The sequence below is a fragment of the Brassica napus genome, chromosome C3 (genome assembly GCF_020379485.1).
Source record: "Brassica napus cultivar Da-Ae chromosome C3, Da-Ae, whole genome shotgun sequence".
NCBI classification, from domain to species: Eukaryota; Viridiplantae; Streptophyta; class Magnoliopsida; order Brassicales; family Brassicaceae; genus Brassica; species Brassica napus.
The window spans coordinates 20,385,494-20,404,496 of record NC_063446.1 but is presented as its reverse complement, the minus strand read 5'-3'; the positions used below and the strand labels follow the sequence as shown (position 1 = coordinate 20,404,496).

General features: G+C 29.8%; 1 protein-coding gene and 1 pseudogene across 1 annotated transcript; both read right to left on the bottom strand.

The window, feature by feature from the left end:
- Positions 1 to 1,633: 1,633 nt before the first annotated feature.
- LOC106436283 (pectinesterase inhibitor-like) lies at positions 1,634 to 2,308 on the bottom strand. The gene has a single exon (XM_013877239.3). The coding sequence runs from the start codon at positions 2,246 to 2,248 to the stop codon at positions 1,700 to 1,702; it is 549 nt and encodes a 182-aa protein (XP_013732693.1). The 5' UTR covers positions 2,249 to 2,308; the 3' UTR covers positions 1,634 to 1,699.
- Positions 2,309 to 8,396: 6,088 nt separating this feature from the next.
- Positions 8,397 to 12,745, bottom strand: LOC106442040 (annotated as a pseudogene).
- Positions 12,746 to 19,003: the final 6,258 nt, after the last annotated feature.

The window sequence follows — 19,003 nt, the reverse complement described above, 5'->3', positions numbered from 1 at the left end:
TCAAATACGAAGTTTCACTTTTTAAAACTCTAAATTTGAAGTTTTGAAGTCGAAAAACAAAAAAACTTTATAAGGGAGATGCTCTTACAAAATATACTTTCGTTTTTGAAAATGCAGTTATACACTTCATAGCCAAAATCAGGCCTAGCTTAGCATTCAATGGTGAGAGACTACTTCTTGTCATGACCCCATCCAAACATCCACACCCTCATGACTGTCTAATCATCTTTGTTCTGAAATTCTGTCTACAGTTTGAACCCGATTGGAGGCCCTTGTAACTTTCACTGACAGCTGGTCGTGTGGTAAACTATTAATTTTAGATAAATCAGGTTTTCTAAAATAGTGATTTTATATTTGAAATGTTAATAATATGTTTAGGATCCCAATCAATATTACTAAAAAAGTATCATTCCTAATCTTCCACATATGCCATAATACTATAAAAATTGCTAATATAAAATTTCTCAAGGAAACTAATAAAATAAGTAGTCCAAATTTTGGAATACTACCAGTTACATAGAAAACACACTAGCGTTGAATGGAACCTGTAAGAGAGCATAGGTTTGTAGCACAGGAAGACACTTAAGTAGCACATGCTTTATCTTTTTTCAGTCCTCATAAGGTGAACATTTTTTTTTGTCACAAAATAAGGTGAACATTATATATCAAAAATAATCCCTCGTAATCTCAGGTGAACATTATATATCAAAAAAAACGAGGTTAGTAAAGAGATATGTCGAATGGTATCTAGTGAGCTGTGGGCTAGATGGTCTGGTTGATAACCGAAGTTCAAATATATGGAAATGTATTATAAACTTGATATTTTTTATGTGGCTTGCAATATTGTAGAGGTGATGGTGGTGTTCTAAAGAAAGGTGAGTTCCAATGTTTTCAAACCTCTTCCACATGTTCATTCTATGTTTTTCTTGAGGGAAAGAAAAACACGAATTTCGATAGGCCTCTCCTTTCAGTCGAGTCATGACTTCGCCCTCAGGTGGGAGTCATCCATTACGAAAAGACCTTCCTCTGAGTGGATAGGTGGAAGTACGCTATGATGATCTAGATAAACGTGTGGTTTCTGAACCCATTGAGATGACCCCAGAATTTCGCTATACTTTGGTTTTTAGGGATTTTAACCATGATATAAAGCTATTTTTAGAGTCTATTTTATGTGTGTTTGAGTCTGTTTTAGGATCTTTGCAGGGCAATGTATGTTTCAGAGCATTCTAGAGATTATGGAGCCATTTGAAACACCATGAGAAGTGAAGCTGGAAAGTTGAAGTTGGAGTCGTGATTTGGAGTCAGAAATTCGTCGAATTGAGTTTAAAAATGAATTGATATACAAGATAAATGATTTGTTTTTGGTTGTTCATGGTGATTGATGTATTGATGACATTAGAACCGTGGAAAATAAGTGATGAAGATGTTTGATTAAAAATTTATTTTCAGAAAAAATAATGATATTTTCATGAATAATTATATCTTTTACTTGGAGGATGTCAAGATCCGAAAAAATTATATTTTTTATGGTGAATATGACAAATGAAAAATTAAAAAAAGAGAGATTTGTTTTGTCTTTGACCACAAGATTTAGGTCAATTGTGAAAGAAGTAAATATAGTTGCATAGAAAAATTCATAGCGATCTACATTTTTATTAAACTTAGTTCCAATACGGATTGTCGGGTACAATATTAGCTATTATTTTGGCAACATGGTGGAAATCATCAATGGAATACTGCATAAATCTTGAAAATCATTAATCTTCATCAATATTTGGGGATCCAGTTTGATATGAAATTCTTCAAAAACGTCTTTACAATTTTCTGCGAAAGTCATCGCTGCTGCGATATTGACATTTAAGCTATGAAAATCCTTGGCTGCTAAATACTTGAGAGCTGAATCAAATGGCACAAGTGTATATTCAAAATTGTTGGAGCATAAGCTATATTGTTTCTTAATAAAAGGATCTTTGATGCTTTCCGCATGCAATTGTATTATTTTCTCTGTGTCTAAGGATTCATCATGCGCATATTTAATCAAAACCTTGACCAAACCAGACAGATTTAGTTTTGTAATATGAGGATCCGATTTGAAGAGCTCAAAACAAGATGAGGGATTCGGTGTACCCGTACATATGGTATTGATCTCAGTTTTTGTAACAGCCAAACTTAATCTCGTTGATGAAGAGATAAGAAAAATCACAACAAAAAGAGCAACCCAAATTTTGTTTCTGAAATACTCCCCCATTTATATCTCTTTGCTTTTCTCTCTCTTAAGTTTCTTAGCGATTTGTTATTTTAGACCCTGAACTATGTGTATATATATATAACCAGCGGGGTTGGCCTGGTGGTGTTGAGAGAGCTTCGGCCTCAATACGCACCCGGGTTCGAACCGCTGGCCAGGCAATTGGGGTATCTAATTCCCCATAATACCAAATGGTCCGCTTCGCGCCGAGGGGTTGGTCCCTGGGGATGGAAGTCCCTCCAGGTTAAACAAAAAAAAAAAAAAAAAAAAAAACTATGTGTATATCGTTACCATCATTGACTCGTCAGTTTAGTTACATGATTTATATTAAATTTTAAATATTTTTTGTCTTCGGTAATCAATATATGATATATTTTAAAACATGCAGATTTTCTTTCTTTTTCTAATGAGAATTATGTTAGATTTAATATGGATTTGATTGATTTATTATCTTTTGACCACGTATTTTTGACAGATTTATCTGTATTTCAACTGATTTATTATCATTTGACCACAACCTTACTTATTTTGACAGATTTAATATGGATTTGATAGATTTATAATCTTTTGACTACATATTTACTTTATTTTGACAGATTAATATCGATTCGATAGATTTTTTATACTTTGACCACAGATTTAATTATAACTAGTGTTTTGCCTGCACATACGGGCATAATTTTTTTATTACTTAATATCTTACTAATCTAAAACCAACATAATAAGTTATTATTTATGTTTTCAAATAGTTAAATCAAACATCAAAGTATTTATATATCTCAAATAATTTTTGTCAAAATATATACTTATTATTATGTTAATTTTTTTTTAAAATACTCATATCTTAGAAATAGTTTAGAAACTATCTTTATATAAATGTTTTTTGCTGGACTAATATTTAATTATATATTGTTTGGTATCTTATTTTTATTAACTTTTATAATGAAAAATATTTTTTCCAGATAGCAACAAAATATAATATTAAAATTATATTATTCTTTATATATGTTTTTGATAATTTTATTATAGATTTTATAATCAATTATTTAAAATTTACTATAAGATAGAAATTTAATATTATTAAAATAAAATTAGTTTTTAATTATATATAAAATCATTAATGGTATTGTTTAAATTAATAAATTATTGTGTAAGTTAGAAACAAATAATAAATCAATAACCTAGTTAAAAGTCTGAAACCTAATAAAATATGAATAATATGAAAAATTAACTAAATATTTAATATAACATATAAATTTAATATTATTAAAAAAAATCATTTTGAAATTATATATAAGATTCAATAAGCGTATTTTTTTAATTAATAAATTAGTGACTCAACTAAAAACTAATAATAAATCAATGATTTAGCTAAAACCTGATAAAAATATGACAAATAAGCAAAATTACCTAAAATCATGGAGAACATGAAAAATCAACAAATTCACTTCTCAAATAATAGTATAAATTTGATAAAAAAAAGTTTACTTTGGTGAACATATGTAATAACGAGTTAACAGGCTTGTTAGTTCTTTGGCCATAGATTAATCAAATTCCACTTAACCGATTATTGAAAACCGAAAATCATTTAAACTATCTAGTTAATTAAGTATATGCTAAACTAGGGGGTGTCCGCGCTTCGCTCGGAATATTGTTTTATTACTCTTAAATATGATTTTTGGATGATGTGATTATGTGGTCAATATATATTTGTGAAGAGCATTATTTGATGTTTTATTATGTTATGTAGTAGTACGTGATAAGTTAATATATTATGTGTTTTTTTTTAATAATGTGTTGTTGTATGTATAATACTACTTGCTAGTGGTGAAGTGAGTTTCTGATGTAAAACATATTGAATATCAATAACTTTTTCTTTAGGCATTTGTTGATTCTAAGATTAACGGCGTCAAAATTGTATTTTGATTTTTTACATTTTTGAACATTATTCCTTTTAGATGTTTTTTGCACTCTCCCCCATATTTTGACCATGAGCCATCACCATCTATATATTTCGTTTACCTCTCCGGTGTGCAGTTCTTGTCACCAACACTGGGAAAAGACTCACCTTCGTGCTCTTGTTTTTTCTCACATTTTTTTTGTGAGATTATATGGTATTTGTTATATATCAAGCATATTAGTTCCATGTTGTGCGGTTGTTTCTTACGGTGTTGCATGTTATTTCGGTAAAAATTGGTCCTCTTTTTCCTTAGATTTTAGCTAAGGTTAGAAACTACATCTCGTTGGGTTGGGTCAAAGTTTAGTTTTCATTGATGTTGTTTTCCTCGTCGCTGGTTTGCCGTCAATAGTCTCTGCTTGTCTTGGTTTTCAAGATCTTGTTTTTGGTGATCTAACTTTTATGCTCTTTTCATAACTCGAGGATGGCTCTACAGTTTGTTGATTTCATTTTGTCTCTTTTTATCTCTTTGTTCTCTCATCTCATTGCACCTTTCGTCGCTGATCACGTCTCTGGTAGCTCTCTCTTTCGCCATATTTGCAACTCCAGGTTTGGATAGTATTTTTCTCTGTGTATGTTTTGTGCGCTTGTAAGGTTGTTTATGGTCTCAAGCTTAAGATTTGGTTTCTCGGTGGTTGGCTTCAATTCTCCTCCACTCAGGTTGTTAATCTTCTTCTCATGCATCCCTTGATGTTGGTGTGCGGAGTTGGTCTTTTGGAGTTTTGGTTTCTTCCATTTAGAGTTTTGTGGTTTATCGCTGGCATGAGCGCCTTGTATATGCTTGTTTAGTTTGTGAGGTGCTTCTTATCTCTTAGCTGGTGGTTGTGCTTCCGGTGCTTTAGACATGCGTCCTTTTATTTCGTGGTGATTTTGTTCTCCTGATGATTATTCTTTTTCTAACCCGCTTTTTTGGTTTTTTTTTTGCGCTGGTGCTTGATCGCAATCCTTTGTGTTCTGGAGATTGTTTTGTTTCATATTTTATCTTTTTACCTTTTTCTGACATCTGCTTGTTATAGCCAAGACATTCTATGGTAAGATGAGATATGTTAGTCTTCTTTGTTGATCTTTTTTCAGCTCTAAACCTTTATTGAGTTAGTGTTACTATGGTATTTTTTTTTTTCTGTGACCGTGGAAGTTTTATGTTTAGATTATGTATTGTACTGTAATTTATTCTTATTAGTTTGGTCATTTTATATTTTTAATAGTTAAATAAGTATATAATTTGTAAATTAAATAATAGAAAATAGTAAAAAATAATAAAATAACAAAATTTATGTTATATTTAGTTGTGAATAAATTAAATATATAAAATATATTTCTATTATTTTATTTATTTCTTTATTCATCTTGAATTTTAGTGAAAAATAAAATAGATTATCAAACTTCATACGATAATATTTAGTGTGAAAATGATTAGATAGTGCACGATTAGAAAGTATTGGGCCAAATTGTAATAATCTAAAAGAAGAAGGACGTAAAATGTAAAAAAAATGGATGAATGACACGTTTCGCAAAAATCCTCAGCTACTTGTTTAGAAGAAATGAAAAAAACTAACTTTATATATTGATAATGACTTAAACTAAACCAAGAAAAAGATTGCATCATTCACACATGTACAAAGCGAAATGGACGACAAGACGTGTGAATAATTTGGAATAATCAGAAAAGACAATAAAATCTGAGGTACCTTCGTAGCTTTTCACCAATATATTCGCGATAAATGTCAGTATCTTACCAATCCTCAAGGCTTAGCTTAGTATTTTTAATCAATAATTTTCAGTTGTACGCTTATACTTGTACTAAAGAACAAAATATGAGACTGGCGTTCTCTATTAGTTTATGTAGGAAAATGGGGTTTAATATGTTACAAACAGAAGTTATCAGCCAAATGTAAATTCGTACAAAAATTTCACGTATGCCATAATATCCACAAACATTGCTAATATAATTTTCCTCAAGGAAACATAAAATAAATAGTTCAAATTTCGGAATACCAGTTTCATAGAAAACACACTACGGTAAAATGAAACTTGTGAGAGAGCATATGTTTGTAGCACATGTGGACAGTCAAGTAGCACTATGCTTTATCTTCTTTTAGTCCTCATAAGGGGAACATTATATATCAGAAATAATCCCTCTTGATCTCAGGTGAACATCATATATTATAAATAACTGATTTGATCAGGTTTTAACCATTAAATGCAAACCGTAAGTGCAAGTGTGCACGGCAGTACTTAGGGATTGAATATACAAGGACCCAAGTTACACAACTAATCTCCGATAGTAGAGTTAAAATAAGAAAAAATGGGTTTGTTATGTAGTTTCCAGAAGTAAGAAAGTAAACAAAACAATGTAAATCGATGTTAAACAAATGGATTAATAGCGCTGGCTCTTGGGAAATCTCTGAACACAGATTGACAAATATGATTATTCAACATGAAATGTATTAAGAGCCGTTCTAGAACTCAAATCACTTAATTAGATTGGCCTACTTCTACAGTACTAAGCCCTATGTATTAGAATCCTAGAGACTAACTTCCGTTGAATTCCAGATTTCAGATATGCAATAAGATCAAGTTTAATAGGTCCATGAAACTCCCTAACATCAATTTTCATTGCCTAAGAATATTTCGCTTATCTGAGTTTGTTTAGGTATTCAATCAAACACTTTTGATGCATTACACTGCCTATGAATCAGGAAATAGGTGAATAATCCATTTCAAACATTAAGAACAACCTACATGAAGAAAATTATAGATTATTCCCTATTCTAGCAAATCAAAATCAACAATCCATGAATTCCGTGGAATCCTTAAAACTTAACTAATGAACTACTGATATATGGCAATAGAAACCCAAATAGATGCTGAATAATTCAAAATGAATTAGAAATCAAAACTGGGTTCAGAAATCGTCTCCAAATGTACGGATTCGTCTCCCCCAAATATCCAAAACCAACAAGTCTGATGAATAAAGAAAGTGTACCTAAAAATGGCTGAAAATGGCAGATATATGTCTAATTTTTGTCCTGTTTGAATTTGAGGCTAAACTAAACCAAAAACAACGAAACCGTTTTTTTTTTTATTCAACCGGCAGATAGACTACTCTTCAGTAACACACGCACAACACAAATGGAACGACCTTAAACCAGTGAAATTGGAAAGATAACTCAATAATCTATACTGTGACAAAATTTGAGTTAATTTCAGCATGGCAAGCCTTCCATCCATTGCTAAACTTCAGACAAATCTACATAGTTCTGTATCTTTAACAACTATTTTGCACTCAATTCGACTCCTTATGTTCCAATTCGACCTATAACCTGAAAAAAACTGATAAAATATTAAAAACACATACTATGACTCGACAATCTACTCAAAGCAAATGTTAGAAACATGCAAAAACACCATTTATTAACTTCCAAGACTTAGGTCCGCAAACAAAACATTGGGAACTCACATATCCTTTAGAACATCATCTTAGCATTGCTAGTTGCAAGCCACATCAAAGATCACCAACCTTCAAAGGTACTTTCATGTACTCTGCCTAGAATTAGCAACCTAATCTTTTTCAGTCCATAGCTAAATTCACCATCACTGGCCTCTTTTAAGACTAAAGCATGTGGTCTCATTGAGGGAGTAACGATCAAACGACACATGAATTCTTATCCATTCAGGCTTCGGTCATATAAACAGTCTTACTTCTGGTTTTTTTCCTCTCTCTTTCTCACTTCATTCAGTCATTTTATCTCTACCTCGTAAGTATCATTTTATTTTATTTCTTGACTGAGTTTATTGGACATGCTTCCATGAGATACAAACTCTAATGGGAGAAACCACTAAACGCTCGATTCACTTCTCCTGATTATAATAGCTATTGCAAGTAAATCATGACCTTAATATTAGGCCCTTAATAACAATAAATATTTATGGTTAACCAAACTAAAATCTTACATACTTGAATTTCCAGGCACCTTATTTAAGCTATAATAAATATTTTTAGTTAAGTTTATTATGTTCTAAGTAAATTTAATAATTAATTCTAAGAAATGCCTTAAATCATTGTTTACCAAAAAATATATTATGTCTTAATAGTGTTTAGATTATAAACACTATTAAAAATGTAAAGTAAATTTTAAACTTGCCTGCGCCTTTAGAAGGCTTCGCTCGGCACCGGCCGGTAGAACCATAATCAGAAAAGTCTAGTTCTTTTTTTTTTTTTTTTTTTTGCTAACATTTGGAAAAGTCTAGTTCTCCTAAATAATTATAGTTACTTAGAAATTTGTGAGACATATATTATTGGAGGAGAAAGCCTATCGTAGTATCATAATAAATCTGACGATACAAGTATTAAATTAAACTGTGATTCCTCATGTTTTGTTTAATACGTGATGGATGTGTATGTAACTACATTTGTTTTTTGTTCAAATAACAAAAAAAAAACAGGAATGTGTATGTAACTACATATATCGTATTGAATAAAAAATTAAAGAAACCTTTAAACTGTTAAAATATGCGATTTGATTAATTAAATATTTTTTGATAAAAAAAAGAAAGATTAATTAAATATTAAATAATAAATTAAATAGGAATTTGAATTAATAGTACTTTTTCACTTCATCTTCCATTGACCATTGTTTTTATTACTCCAACAATTAGATATCCTTTCACCAGGATTTAAAGTTTTAAACTTTTTAAATCACACATCAGCACATGATCTATATAATAGATACCTTACGGAACTAAACCACCAATGTAAGGAACCTTGGTTTGTGGAATCCAACTATCGCCGTCAATAAATCTAGAAACCGTGAAATTCGAAGCAATAGTGGCACTGATGATATGGTAACTAGGCCAAGTGACACGGTTTGTGGTGTTTGAACCGGTTCCAGAATTGTTGTATTCAGCAAAGTAGAGCGTTTTCAGTGCCTCACCAGAAGATTTATCCCAACCAGCTGGTTCAATAAATCCATCGATGTATGTTTGCATGATAATCGTCCTCGAATAATTTTTCCACGGCCGACCAAGATATGTTTTAACCGTATAGTTGCTCCTTGCGAGATCGTGTGTTGGTTTTATCGCACAGCCTTGGATTACAATTCCGGATTGGTCCTTTGGGTTGGTACGACCTTGTGCTGTAATCTCGTTACCATTGCCTTTGCTTGGTCGACGTGCATACAAGTTGCATTTCTGCAATACAACCACAGCATTACCTGAAAATAAAATCGATTGTACCATATACGTCACATTCTCGATAGAATTGTTTGCCACTGCGGACCCACAAGGTATCCTGGTATCCTTCGATACTGCAATTGTAGAAAACGGATAAGTCCCCGCTGCACATCAATGCCAAAGCTTGTCCCTTTGTGGGTCCAGCCGTGTTTCGAATGGTCAAATGTTTGCAGATAAAATGTGAGCCTGATGCAACTGTAACGTAAAAGCGAAAGTCGGTGGTTAGAATAACAAAAAGAAATGAAATCTCACATATTGTAAATTGTTTATCAATACTGACGATTGACAAATCCTATTTGCAAAATTAATTATGTACCCTCCAATGCTCATTTGAAATGCTTTCAAAATTATTTTTAGTTATTTGAAAGTTCTTACACTATTAAATATTTTTTTACTGAAAAACTAAAACAAAATTTTGATTCACAAGAAAACAAAACAAAATTTTGATTTTACGTAAACGATTTATGAGAATATTAACTTACTAAATGTGGCTGAGACATCTATTCCCCATCCATCCTCATAGCTATGGTTTCCGGTGATGATTGTTCGGTTAATTCCGGCGCCACTCATCATCAAATATCTCTTATTCTGATCGATCTTTATATATTCTTCATATTCTCCCTCCATTATCTTTATATGAAAAAACCCTTCATCTCCGTTACTATTATTTGGAGCCATTGCAACCGCGTCATTGATTCTACTGAAATTCCCAAACCCATTCTTGCTAACAGTTACGGTTGCTCGAATCTTGACACCATCGGCATCATGTTGGAGAATGCTTTTTGAAATAGCCGTGCGGCTTGCGAAAAAATCAGAGAATACCGAAATGATAATAATGAGGTATAAAGTGGAAATCCGAAACATCTTTCTAATTCTTGTATTACTTTTCCTTAACAAACACTAAAAATTGTGTATTGTTGTTCCCTTTAATATAATGTTGTTTTTCGCAGCCTGTTGAGTGGACAGTAAACATTTAACTAAGCTTCAATGGTTGGTCAGTGGAACATTAGCTGAACAACGCTTTGTGAATCACGTTAGGCTTTTAGGTGGATAGATAAAAGAAGCTTCGTGCTTGTTTTTTTTCATCTTTGTGATTCGCGTGTGAAAGTAAGACTACGAGAGACTTGGTAATTGGATTAATGAACGATGATTAGTGTTGTTGAAATGTTATGATCATAGATTACCCAAACAAGGTCATTTGTTATCGTCGTGAAGTGTATAGGTTTTTCCTATTTTTTGTTTCTTACTTATTTATGTGAATCAAGTATAGTTGTTGGCAAGTGTCCGTCTCTTTTATGAAAGTTAAATGATAAGTTGATACATTAGTTTTTACCAAAAAAGTTGATACACTAGCTCGGCAGAGATCGTTAAGTAAAGATTCTTAACCTACCCACCGCTCCGACCAAACACGATTAATACTTTAGCCCATAAACTTCTGGTTCTTGAAATAGTTGATCAGTATCACATATGTTGCAATCATCATTTGTAATAGAAATATAAATAGTTGATCAGTATCACATATCAGCATGTATTTATCAAAGGATCGCAAATTATTATCATCAATGTTACAATCTTCGAGTTACTTTTGTAACAATAAATGCATACTAAAGCTACACATGGTATGAAGAATTGAACTAAGCTGGCAATAAACTGTGATTAACCAAAAATTTCTGTGAATCAAAAGAAAACATACAAGGGTGGTATATACTAAACCAGCCACCATGCACCTAAAGTTTTTTTTTTATCGCAATTTATCATAAAAAATATATATCAAGAGTATATACAAAATTTTAAATTAATATTAACAATGTTGTAGTACTACATATGAGAAATTATTCATAATAAGAGAATGTTAATAACTGAAGAGTGAAAGTATGATAGCGCTATTAAATATAAAAAAGAGATGGCAAAAATTGTTTCCTTGATGAGGAAGAATGACTTGTTGTTGTCGAACAGAATTCTGGAAGAAATATATGAAGAGATTAAAATAAAAAGATGAAGTCCGAAGTGTGTGGGTTGATGATTGATTATTATCACAGATCACGACATTACGTATAACTGTAGAAGCATATTTATAGTGAATTTCGATGATTTGTTAATTCTAAAGTTTCTGTTGAGTGTTTACTATCATTAGTTACGTGTTTTTTTTGTCATGCATGTAGACTCATATATTTTTTTTTTTTGGCAAAAAATTAAGACTCATATTTTGCCCCATCGTATTGCTAGCTATGCGTGGTTGAACGTTTTCATGAGTGTGTTCATGCTTAGATTTTAATTTTTTAAACTAGTTGGTTTCTTTCGTATATGCGTAGAAACAGGCTTTCTAAATAATACTTTTACATTTTACCGGTCTAAACATAAAAACTGAAATCATAAATAATTATATATTTAGATTTTATATTGTTTACTAAGATTTGATTTTTTATTTAATTAGAAAAAATCCCTATAGTAAATTTTTTAGTTTATTTTTATAAAAATAGATTTCAATGAGGAAAATGACCAAAATATATTTTTATTAAAGGGTAAATATATATTTATACCCTAGGGTTAACTAATATAAACTTAGGGTTTAAAACTAAAAGGTGGGATTTTGAGAATATAGTTTCAAATTTTTTTTAAAAAAATTAAAATTAAAATTTTCAAAATAAAATAGCTATTTTGGTGAAAAAAAACTTTAAAGTGCTATTTGAGAGAATTGCTCCTTTAATGAAAATATTTATTTTACACATTTTAATATATTTATTGGTTAAAATAAGTTGATTGATTAAACTTATTTATCATATTTATCTTAATAAACTAATTTTTAATCATACAAATAATTCATTGTATATCATTTAACCTAAATTAATTTAATAACTTGAAAACTCAATTAATCATATATTTACACTAATTAAGTACAATTTTAAATATTCAAATAATTAAATAAATATCCATTTTATGCTTGTTAAGATATATTTACAATTAATTTTACGGATACTGTTAATTATTTTTTAGTTATAGTATTTTAAAAGAATTTTAACAATAATTATGAATATGATTTATATTTATGGCATATAACCACATTTTGTCATTATCTTATTTTAAGAATATAAGTTTATTGTGGCTAGCCAAAATTTTTTATTAATTTTATTTTAAGAATTTTCAAATCAAAAATTTTGTCACTAAAATTGTACATGTCACAATAAGATGTTAGCCATATCTCATATTTTCTATGCAATATCATCATTTTTATTTCAAAATCATTATGATGATAACACATGCATAAGCAAAGTTTAAAATTGCAATTCACAAAAATGTTTAGGGGATTAACATGAAAATTTGATTAAACAATGTATTAATAACTTGTAAAATTTTTATACTGTTTTTTCTATATCTCATAAAATGGTATACATCAGATATTAGTAAAAATAATATTTTATATATATATATATATAATACAAATCTGTTAGAAATGCTTTACATATCTGTTAGTCATCATAAACTGGACGAAAAATATAAGAGAAATTTATTAATTACAATACTTTATGAAATCTCCCCTCTCTCCTCATTTGATAAATTAAATTTTAATATGTTTGAGTTTTAAACACACAAATTTGAGTTAATATCATTTCTAACTACACTCCAAAATAACAATCGGATAAATTTGGTGTTTTGTGAATAATATTACACCAAGTTTGATGTAATATTATTCATCATACTAAATATTTAAATAATATTATTTTATTTAGTAATATAGTTAATTATTTTTAATTTGTACAAATAGATATATCATACTGATTTGTACTTTAGTTTTATTTTCAGAAAATGAACATTAAATTATTATATATTCTATTTTACATTTTATAATATAGTAAATCAGTATTTATTAAATAATTAAATTTGTAACTAAAACCAACATGCTACTCTAGGCATGGGCATTCGGAGTCCCAATCGCGTTTCGGTTTTGCCCAATCGGATCTCGGTATTTCGGGTTTATCAAAATCTGCCACATTCGGGTTATATGAAAATTCGGTTCAGGACCGGTTCGGGTTCTATCCGGTTTGGGTTGGGATTAGTAAATCTTCAAAGAACCGGTACAACCCATTATGCTTTCGGATTCGGGTCCCAATCGGTTCTTCGGTTTAAAAGTACTTGATTTATACCTATTTTGTAATCAAAACATATAAAATCAATTAAAAAATAAGATAGAAATATCAAACGTGATCATTCAAAATCAAACAAAAGGTAAACATAGTTATTGATAAAAACAAAACCAAATAAATGAGAGCATAAAACCAAAATCAAGTTCGCATGAAATAAGAAACATTATTCAATGAAAACAAAACCAAAATCTAAAAACTTCAAGCTTCAACGGCCACCTTCAACCATCAATCTTCATGTAATAGATAAATATTTTAGATGTTCGATAATATCTTAATGTATCTTAGATACATATTAGAAATTGAGATCATGTTTCGTACAAGTTCTTTTTGGAATTTTGAAATCTTCCGGGTTCTATCGGGTATCCATTTATGTTCGGGTTCGGTTCGGATAATATCCATAACCCGAAATACCATAAAAGAAGATCCATTCGATATTTACGTCGGGTTCAGATCGGTTCAGATTCATTTTTATCGGATCGGATTCGGTTCAGATTTTCGGGTTCAGTTTATTTGCCCAGCCCTATGCTACTCTAATCAAACGTATTAATACGCAACTGAAAATCAAAAGCTCATGATAAAAAATGAAACATAGGAGATATGAAGATAGTCTTTAAATAAAAATAAAAAAGATAGTATTTAAATCTGGTTTGGAGATTCAATGTAATTTTTTATATCTTGTGCAATGGTTCAAAAATTAAAGTCGTATTATATTTTAAATTGAAATTAAATTTTATTAATTTTTTTATTTTCGATAATTTATTTTTCAATATAAAATTTAAATTAATGAAAGTTTTAACTATTATTTTGTACTTTAAGTTTAAATACTAGTGAGGTAAATATCTAATATTTATAAATTTAGTTAAAAGAGACATTGCAAAATTTATAATGATTATAAATTTAGTATTTTGTACTCAAAGTTTAATTAAAAAGGCTAAATATCATATCAAATTAACCTAAATATAGCTTACTAAAAATTAAAGATTTTTGAAATGTGCGTACATGCTGTGTAAAGAACTAAAGATTAATTCCACCCATTTTTGGTCTCACTTTTATAAATTATCACAAATCACGTACAAGCATATTTCTAGTGAATTTCGCTGATTTGTTAATTCTGAAGTTTAATGATGAGTACTTTTTAATTGAGTGTTAATATCATTTACTTACGTGTATTTCTGTCATGCGTGTAGACTCATGTGTTTGCCCGATCTTGTTGTTAACTATGTGGCTATACGTTTTCATAAGTGTATTTATGCCTAGATTTTTGTTTAAAAATTAGCATGGAATTTTCATTTAAAAGTTTTTCATTGTGAATAAATTTAATTTAATTTAGTTCAGAAGGTTTTATATCATTCATATTAAAAAAATTAGAAAAGGGGAAATGATCTAAAAATCCAACCCTAAACTGAACTAAATCAACCAAATTTTTTGAGTAAACCGAGCCGAACCTAAAACAGAAATTAAATTTATTGAATTATTAAATCAAACCGAATCTAAAGTAAATTAGTACCAACTGATAATCCGAAAACGACAAAAGCCAATCGATATCGAACTGAGTAAACTAAAATATCAAAGTTCCAAGAAAAACCAGAGGCAAACCAGAAATCAGATTTATTGAAGTGTCTTTGTTTGTCACAAAGCTGGCTTCTGTTAAGAGTACATAGTGGTGTGCTGTCTTTTCAATAATGTCGAGTGTCTTTATAAGATTATAGTATTACTTGTTCTGGTTTCTGATTTGAGAAAGTTTATATCTTTTGTGGTTCGTCAGGCCTGATTTTCTTCTCGATTACGTGCATAGTTTGTTTGTCATCTTTGGTTTTCTTTCACTACTCTACTCTAATGTAATTGAAGTATCTTTGTTTGTTACAATCTAACTGACCTGTGCAGCTGTGCTCAGTGGCGGATCAAAAATAAATTTTAAGAAGTGTCAAATTAATTGGGGTTGTACCAAATCAAAATTACAATAAAGGGGGAAAATGTTAGTAAATTAATAGAAGAAAGAGATTGTCTATCTCTCGTGATTATGGAAACTTTTATATATACAGGGAATTACAATAGACTGTCATAGATAAATGGAAAGTATACGAATCATAAAGTGATTAAGAAAAAAAAATCCTAAGCATACAAGGAAAATGAAACTGTCTAAGTAGAAATGAAATATGCCTATTTGGTTATGACATTCACAAATCGGTTCATAACACTCCCCCTTGAATGTTATAACCATAAGAGCTCATAATACGCTTTGGATGTTGCCTCATTAAAACCATTCCAGGAAAACCCAGTGGGACAAAACCATAGATAAGGAAAAAGATTACAACATGTATTACTCTCCCTGATCTGAACCTCACTGAAAGGTTGATGTTGGAAGTAACTTGATGAATAGATCTTCTGAACTGTCACTTGAATGATCATGAAGTACTTGGACCCCTCTCGTCTTCTAGAACTCGTTGGTGAAGAAAACTTGGGTAGAATATGTTACTTAGCCGTCGATCATTCTATACTCTGATCGAATGGACCTTGACTACACGCCTACGGCTTGCCCCATGATAGTTGGTCTTTCTTTACCATCGGCCACAATCTGATCGAACATATTGAGTTATGGACCTCCGACCCTGCGGCCAAATATACTCACGAATTTCTTGGCAAATGTTGCTGCGATGGTTTGTTTCATAACCTGTATCAACAAAACCAATTAACCCTTCTTTGGACTGGTTAGTATAAAATAAATCTAAATATATGTCTAATTCCGTCTCAATGCCTTTAGGTCAGATATGAGCTAAGCTTAGATAGTAAATACATGGCAAAACATGTATCTGGCCTAGTGTAGCTTGCCAGATACATCAAAACTCCTATGGAACTGAGATATGGCATTTCGAGACCAAGAACTTCTTCATCCTCTCTCATTGGACCATGCACACGAATTTGTTCTTTATCAAATCTCTTGAGTACCTTTATGTATATGTCATTTGATGCACAAGGATTTCATTATTAATGTACTCAAACTGTAAACCCAAACAGAATTTCGTTTTGCCTAGGTTTTTCATCTCAAATCTTTCTTAAGATATTCAGCTGTTTGGGACATGTATCCAGAGGTTCAGATTATCAACATACACTGATATTTTCGAATTTCTTTATGCAATGTTGTTCTCGAGAACTTGTTTTATCTTTGAGCTCAATAACCTCCAGTACTTCTATCTTTTTATCCAGTGGACCATCTAATTTCCTTTCTTATATATATAGCTAGACTTATTAGGAATCTAAAAGTATATGTATCCATCACAGGGGAGTATATTTCCTCATAACCTATTCCTGGTCTATTGTGAGAATCATTGTGCAATAAGTTGTGCTATATATCTCACGATTTCTCATATTCATTTCTCTTACTCACAAAGACCCATTTATATTCAATGCTTTATATAATATGCAGAAGCTAAATCAAAAGATAAAATAGATACAAGCAAAAAACTATTGTTTTATTAGAATTTGCCTAAATAATTTATTACAAAACTTGCTTATCAATCTTTACACATGCATGAACTCATACATTTATGATTATCCAGGTTTGATTTACGAATAGATGGATTCTTTACCATTTTTTATTCAAGATAATACAAATAGAAATTACACGAAGAAAAAAAATACATACTCGTGTTCCTCAACGTAATAACAAATCAGAAAGATCATAAATTTTATATTAAGTTGTTCAATCTTTTAACTTCAACATTAATGTTTTTGGTTTCACATGGTCAAATCAAGGATACATGAAATTTTTATTATTATTTGTTACAGAGTTCGGTTATACCCGAAATAACCCGAACCTTAAAAATCTGAACCTGATCCGAAGTATAAAATAACCCGAACGGGTTCTGTACTTCTCCATCCAAAAACCCAAAAATCCAAAGCATCCAATCCGACGGGTACCCGAACGAACATGCCTAGTTGTTCCTATGAATTAATGGGGGAAAATATGCAATTGTTACAGTTTTGTCATGTATTATATATTTTCGCTAATGTTAGACAAATATGACACACTATTCAGTGTTTTTCGTCGGCAAAAGTTCGGCAGTTCATACTTCATATTGGTTCTTTATTATTGGATTGTTTAATTAATTAATTACGGCCATTTTGAGTCTTTGATGACTCTTCGAACTCAATAAAAACTTCAACAAATTTACTCATCAGTCTTCTGTTAGTTTTCTTTGACCATTCATGCTTGTTCATTCTAATTTTCTCTTCAAAGTAATTAGTGTGGTAATAAAATTGGATTTTACTCTAATTGTATTTTATTTTAGAGTAAAAAAATATAGAGATGAACAAAAAAAAATCGATTACTCTATATATCAATTAAACCTATTATTTATTCTATTATAGAATAAAAAATAAAGTGAAACTAAACATTTTTATTCTAAACTTTATTTTCGAAGTGAAGAATAGAGTGGGTTGGAAATGTTCTTCGACCATACTTTACAAATTTTGTTGCTTCTGATTCTTTTTCATTCTGCACAAATTTAGTGAGAAATTATTACTTTAACTCTTCTAATTTACCTACAAATTTAATAATAAATCTACTTTTACAGATTTTATGCTTTTGACTATATTCGTTGGTGTACTGAGTGTTTTTATTCAGTGTTAGTAACATGACTATTTTTTATATTGGTGAAAACCAGAATATTTATGCGTAAACTTAATCTTAGTTTTTTTTTTTGAAAAAGGGCGTAACTCAATCTTAGTTCTCTTCAAACAAAATATCTTAATGCTTCGTATGAAATACTAAAACAAGAAAGAATCTAGTGATTCGTTTCTCGTACATATTTGTGTGAATATCAAAGAAAACACTGGAAAGCTCAAAAATAAACACTGAAACATAGAAGAATCAAAGGTTCAAAGAAGTAGGAAGTAAAGAGAAAATAGATTTTACTTTTTGGATTTTGATTTTAGTGTATATTTAAATTTTTTTGATTTTAGTGTATATTTAAAATTTTGGGTGATTTTTTTTTCTTCAAGATAAGATAACTATAGATAATAAATATCTTTTAAAAACAATAAAAATATTAAAACAATATTTATTATCACCAAAAATAAATAAACTTATATTAAATTTTGTCTTAAAATTATAAAATAAAAAAACAAAAACTAAATTGTAAATAAATTTTATATGAACATAAAATACATAATTGATAAATGCAATGTTATTTTTAAAAATATGGTAAGAATAAATAAAATTAATGCAGTTCTGATATCAATAGCAAGATTTTATAGTACATTTATTCTAGAAAATGAATATTTAGATTTTATTAAAAACACTTTAAAAATATATTTTAAGAAGATGGTATAAAATTTATGTAATTCAAATATTTTAACATAAAGTTAATAGCTAAATTTTTAAATAATAATATATTTATTATAATAAATGTATTATAGTTATAAACT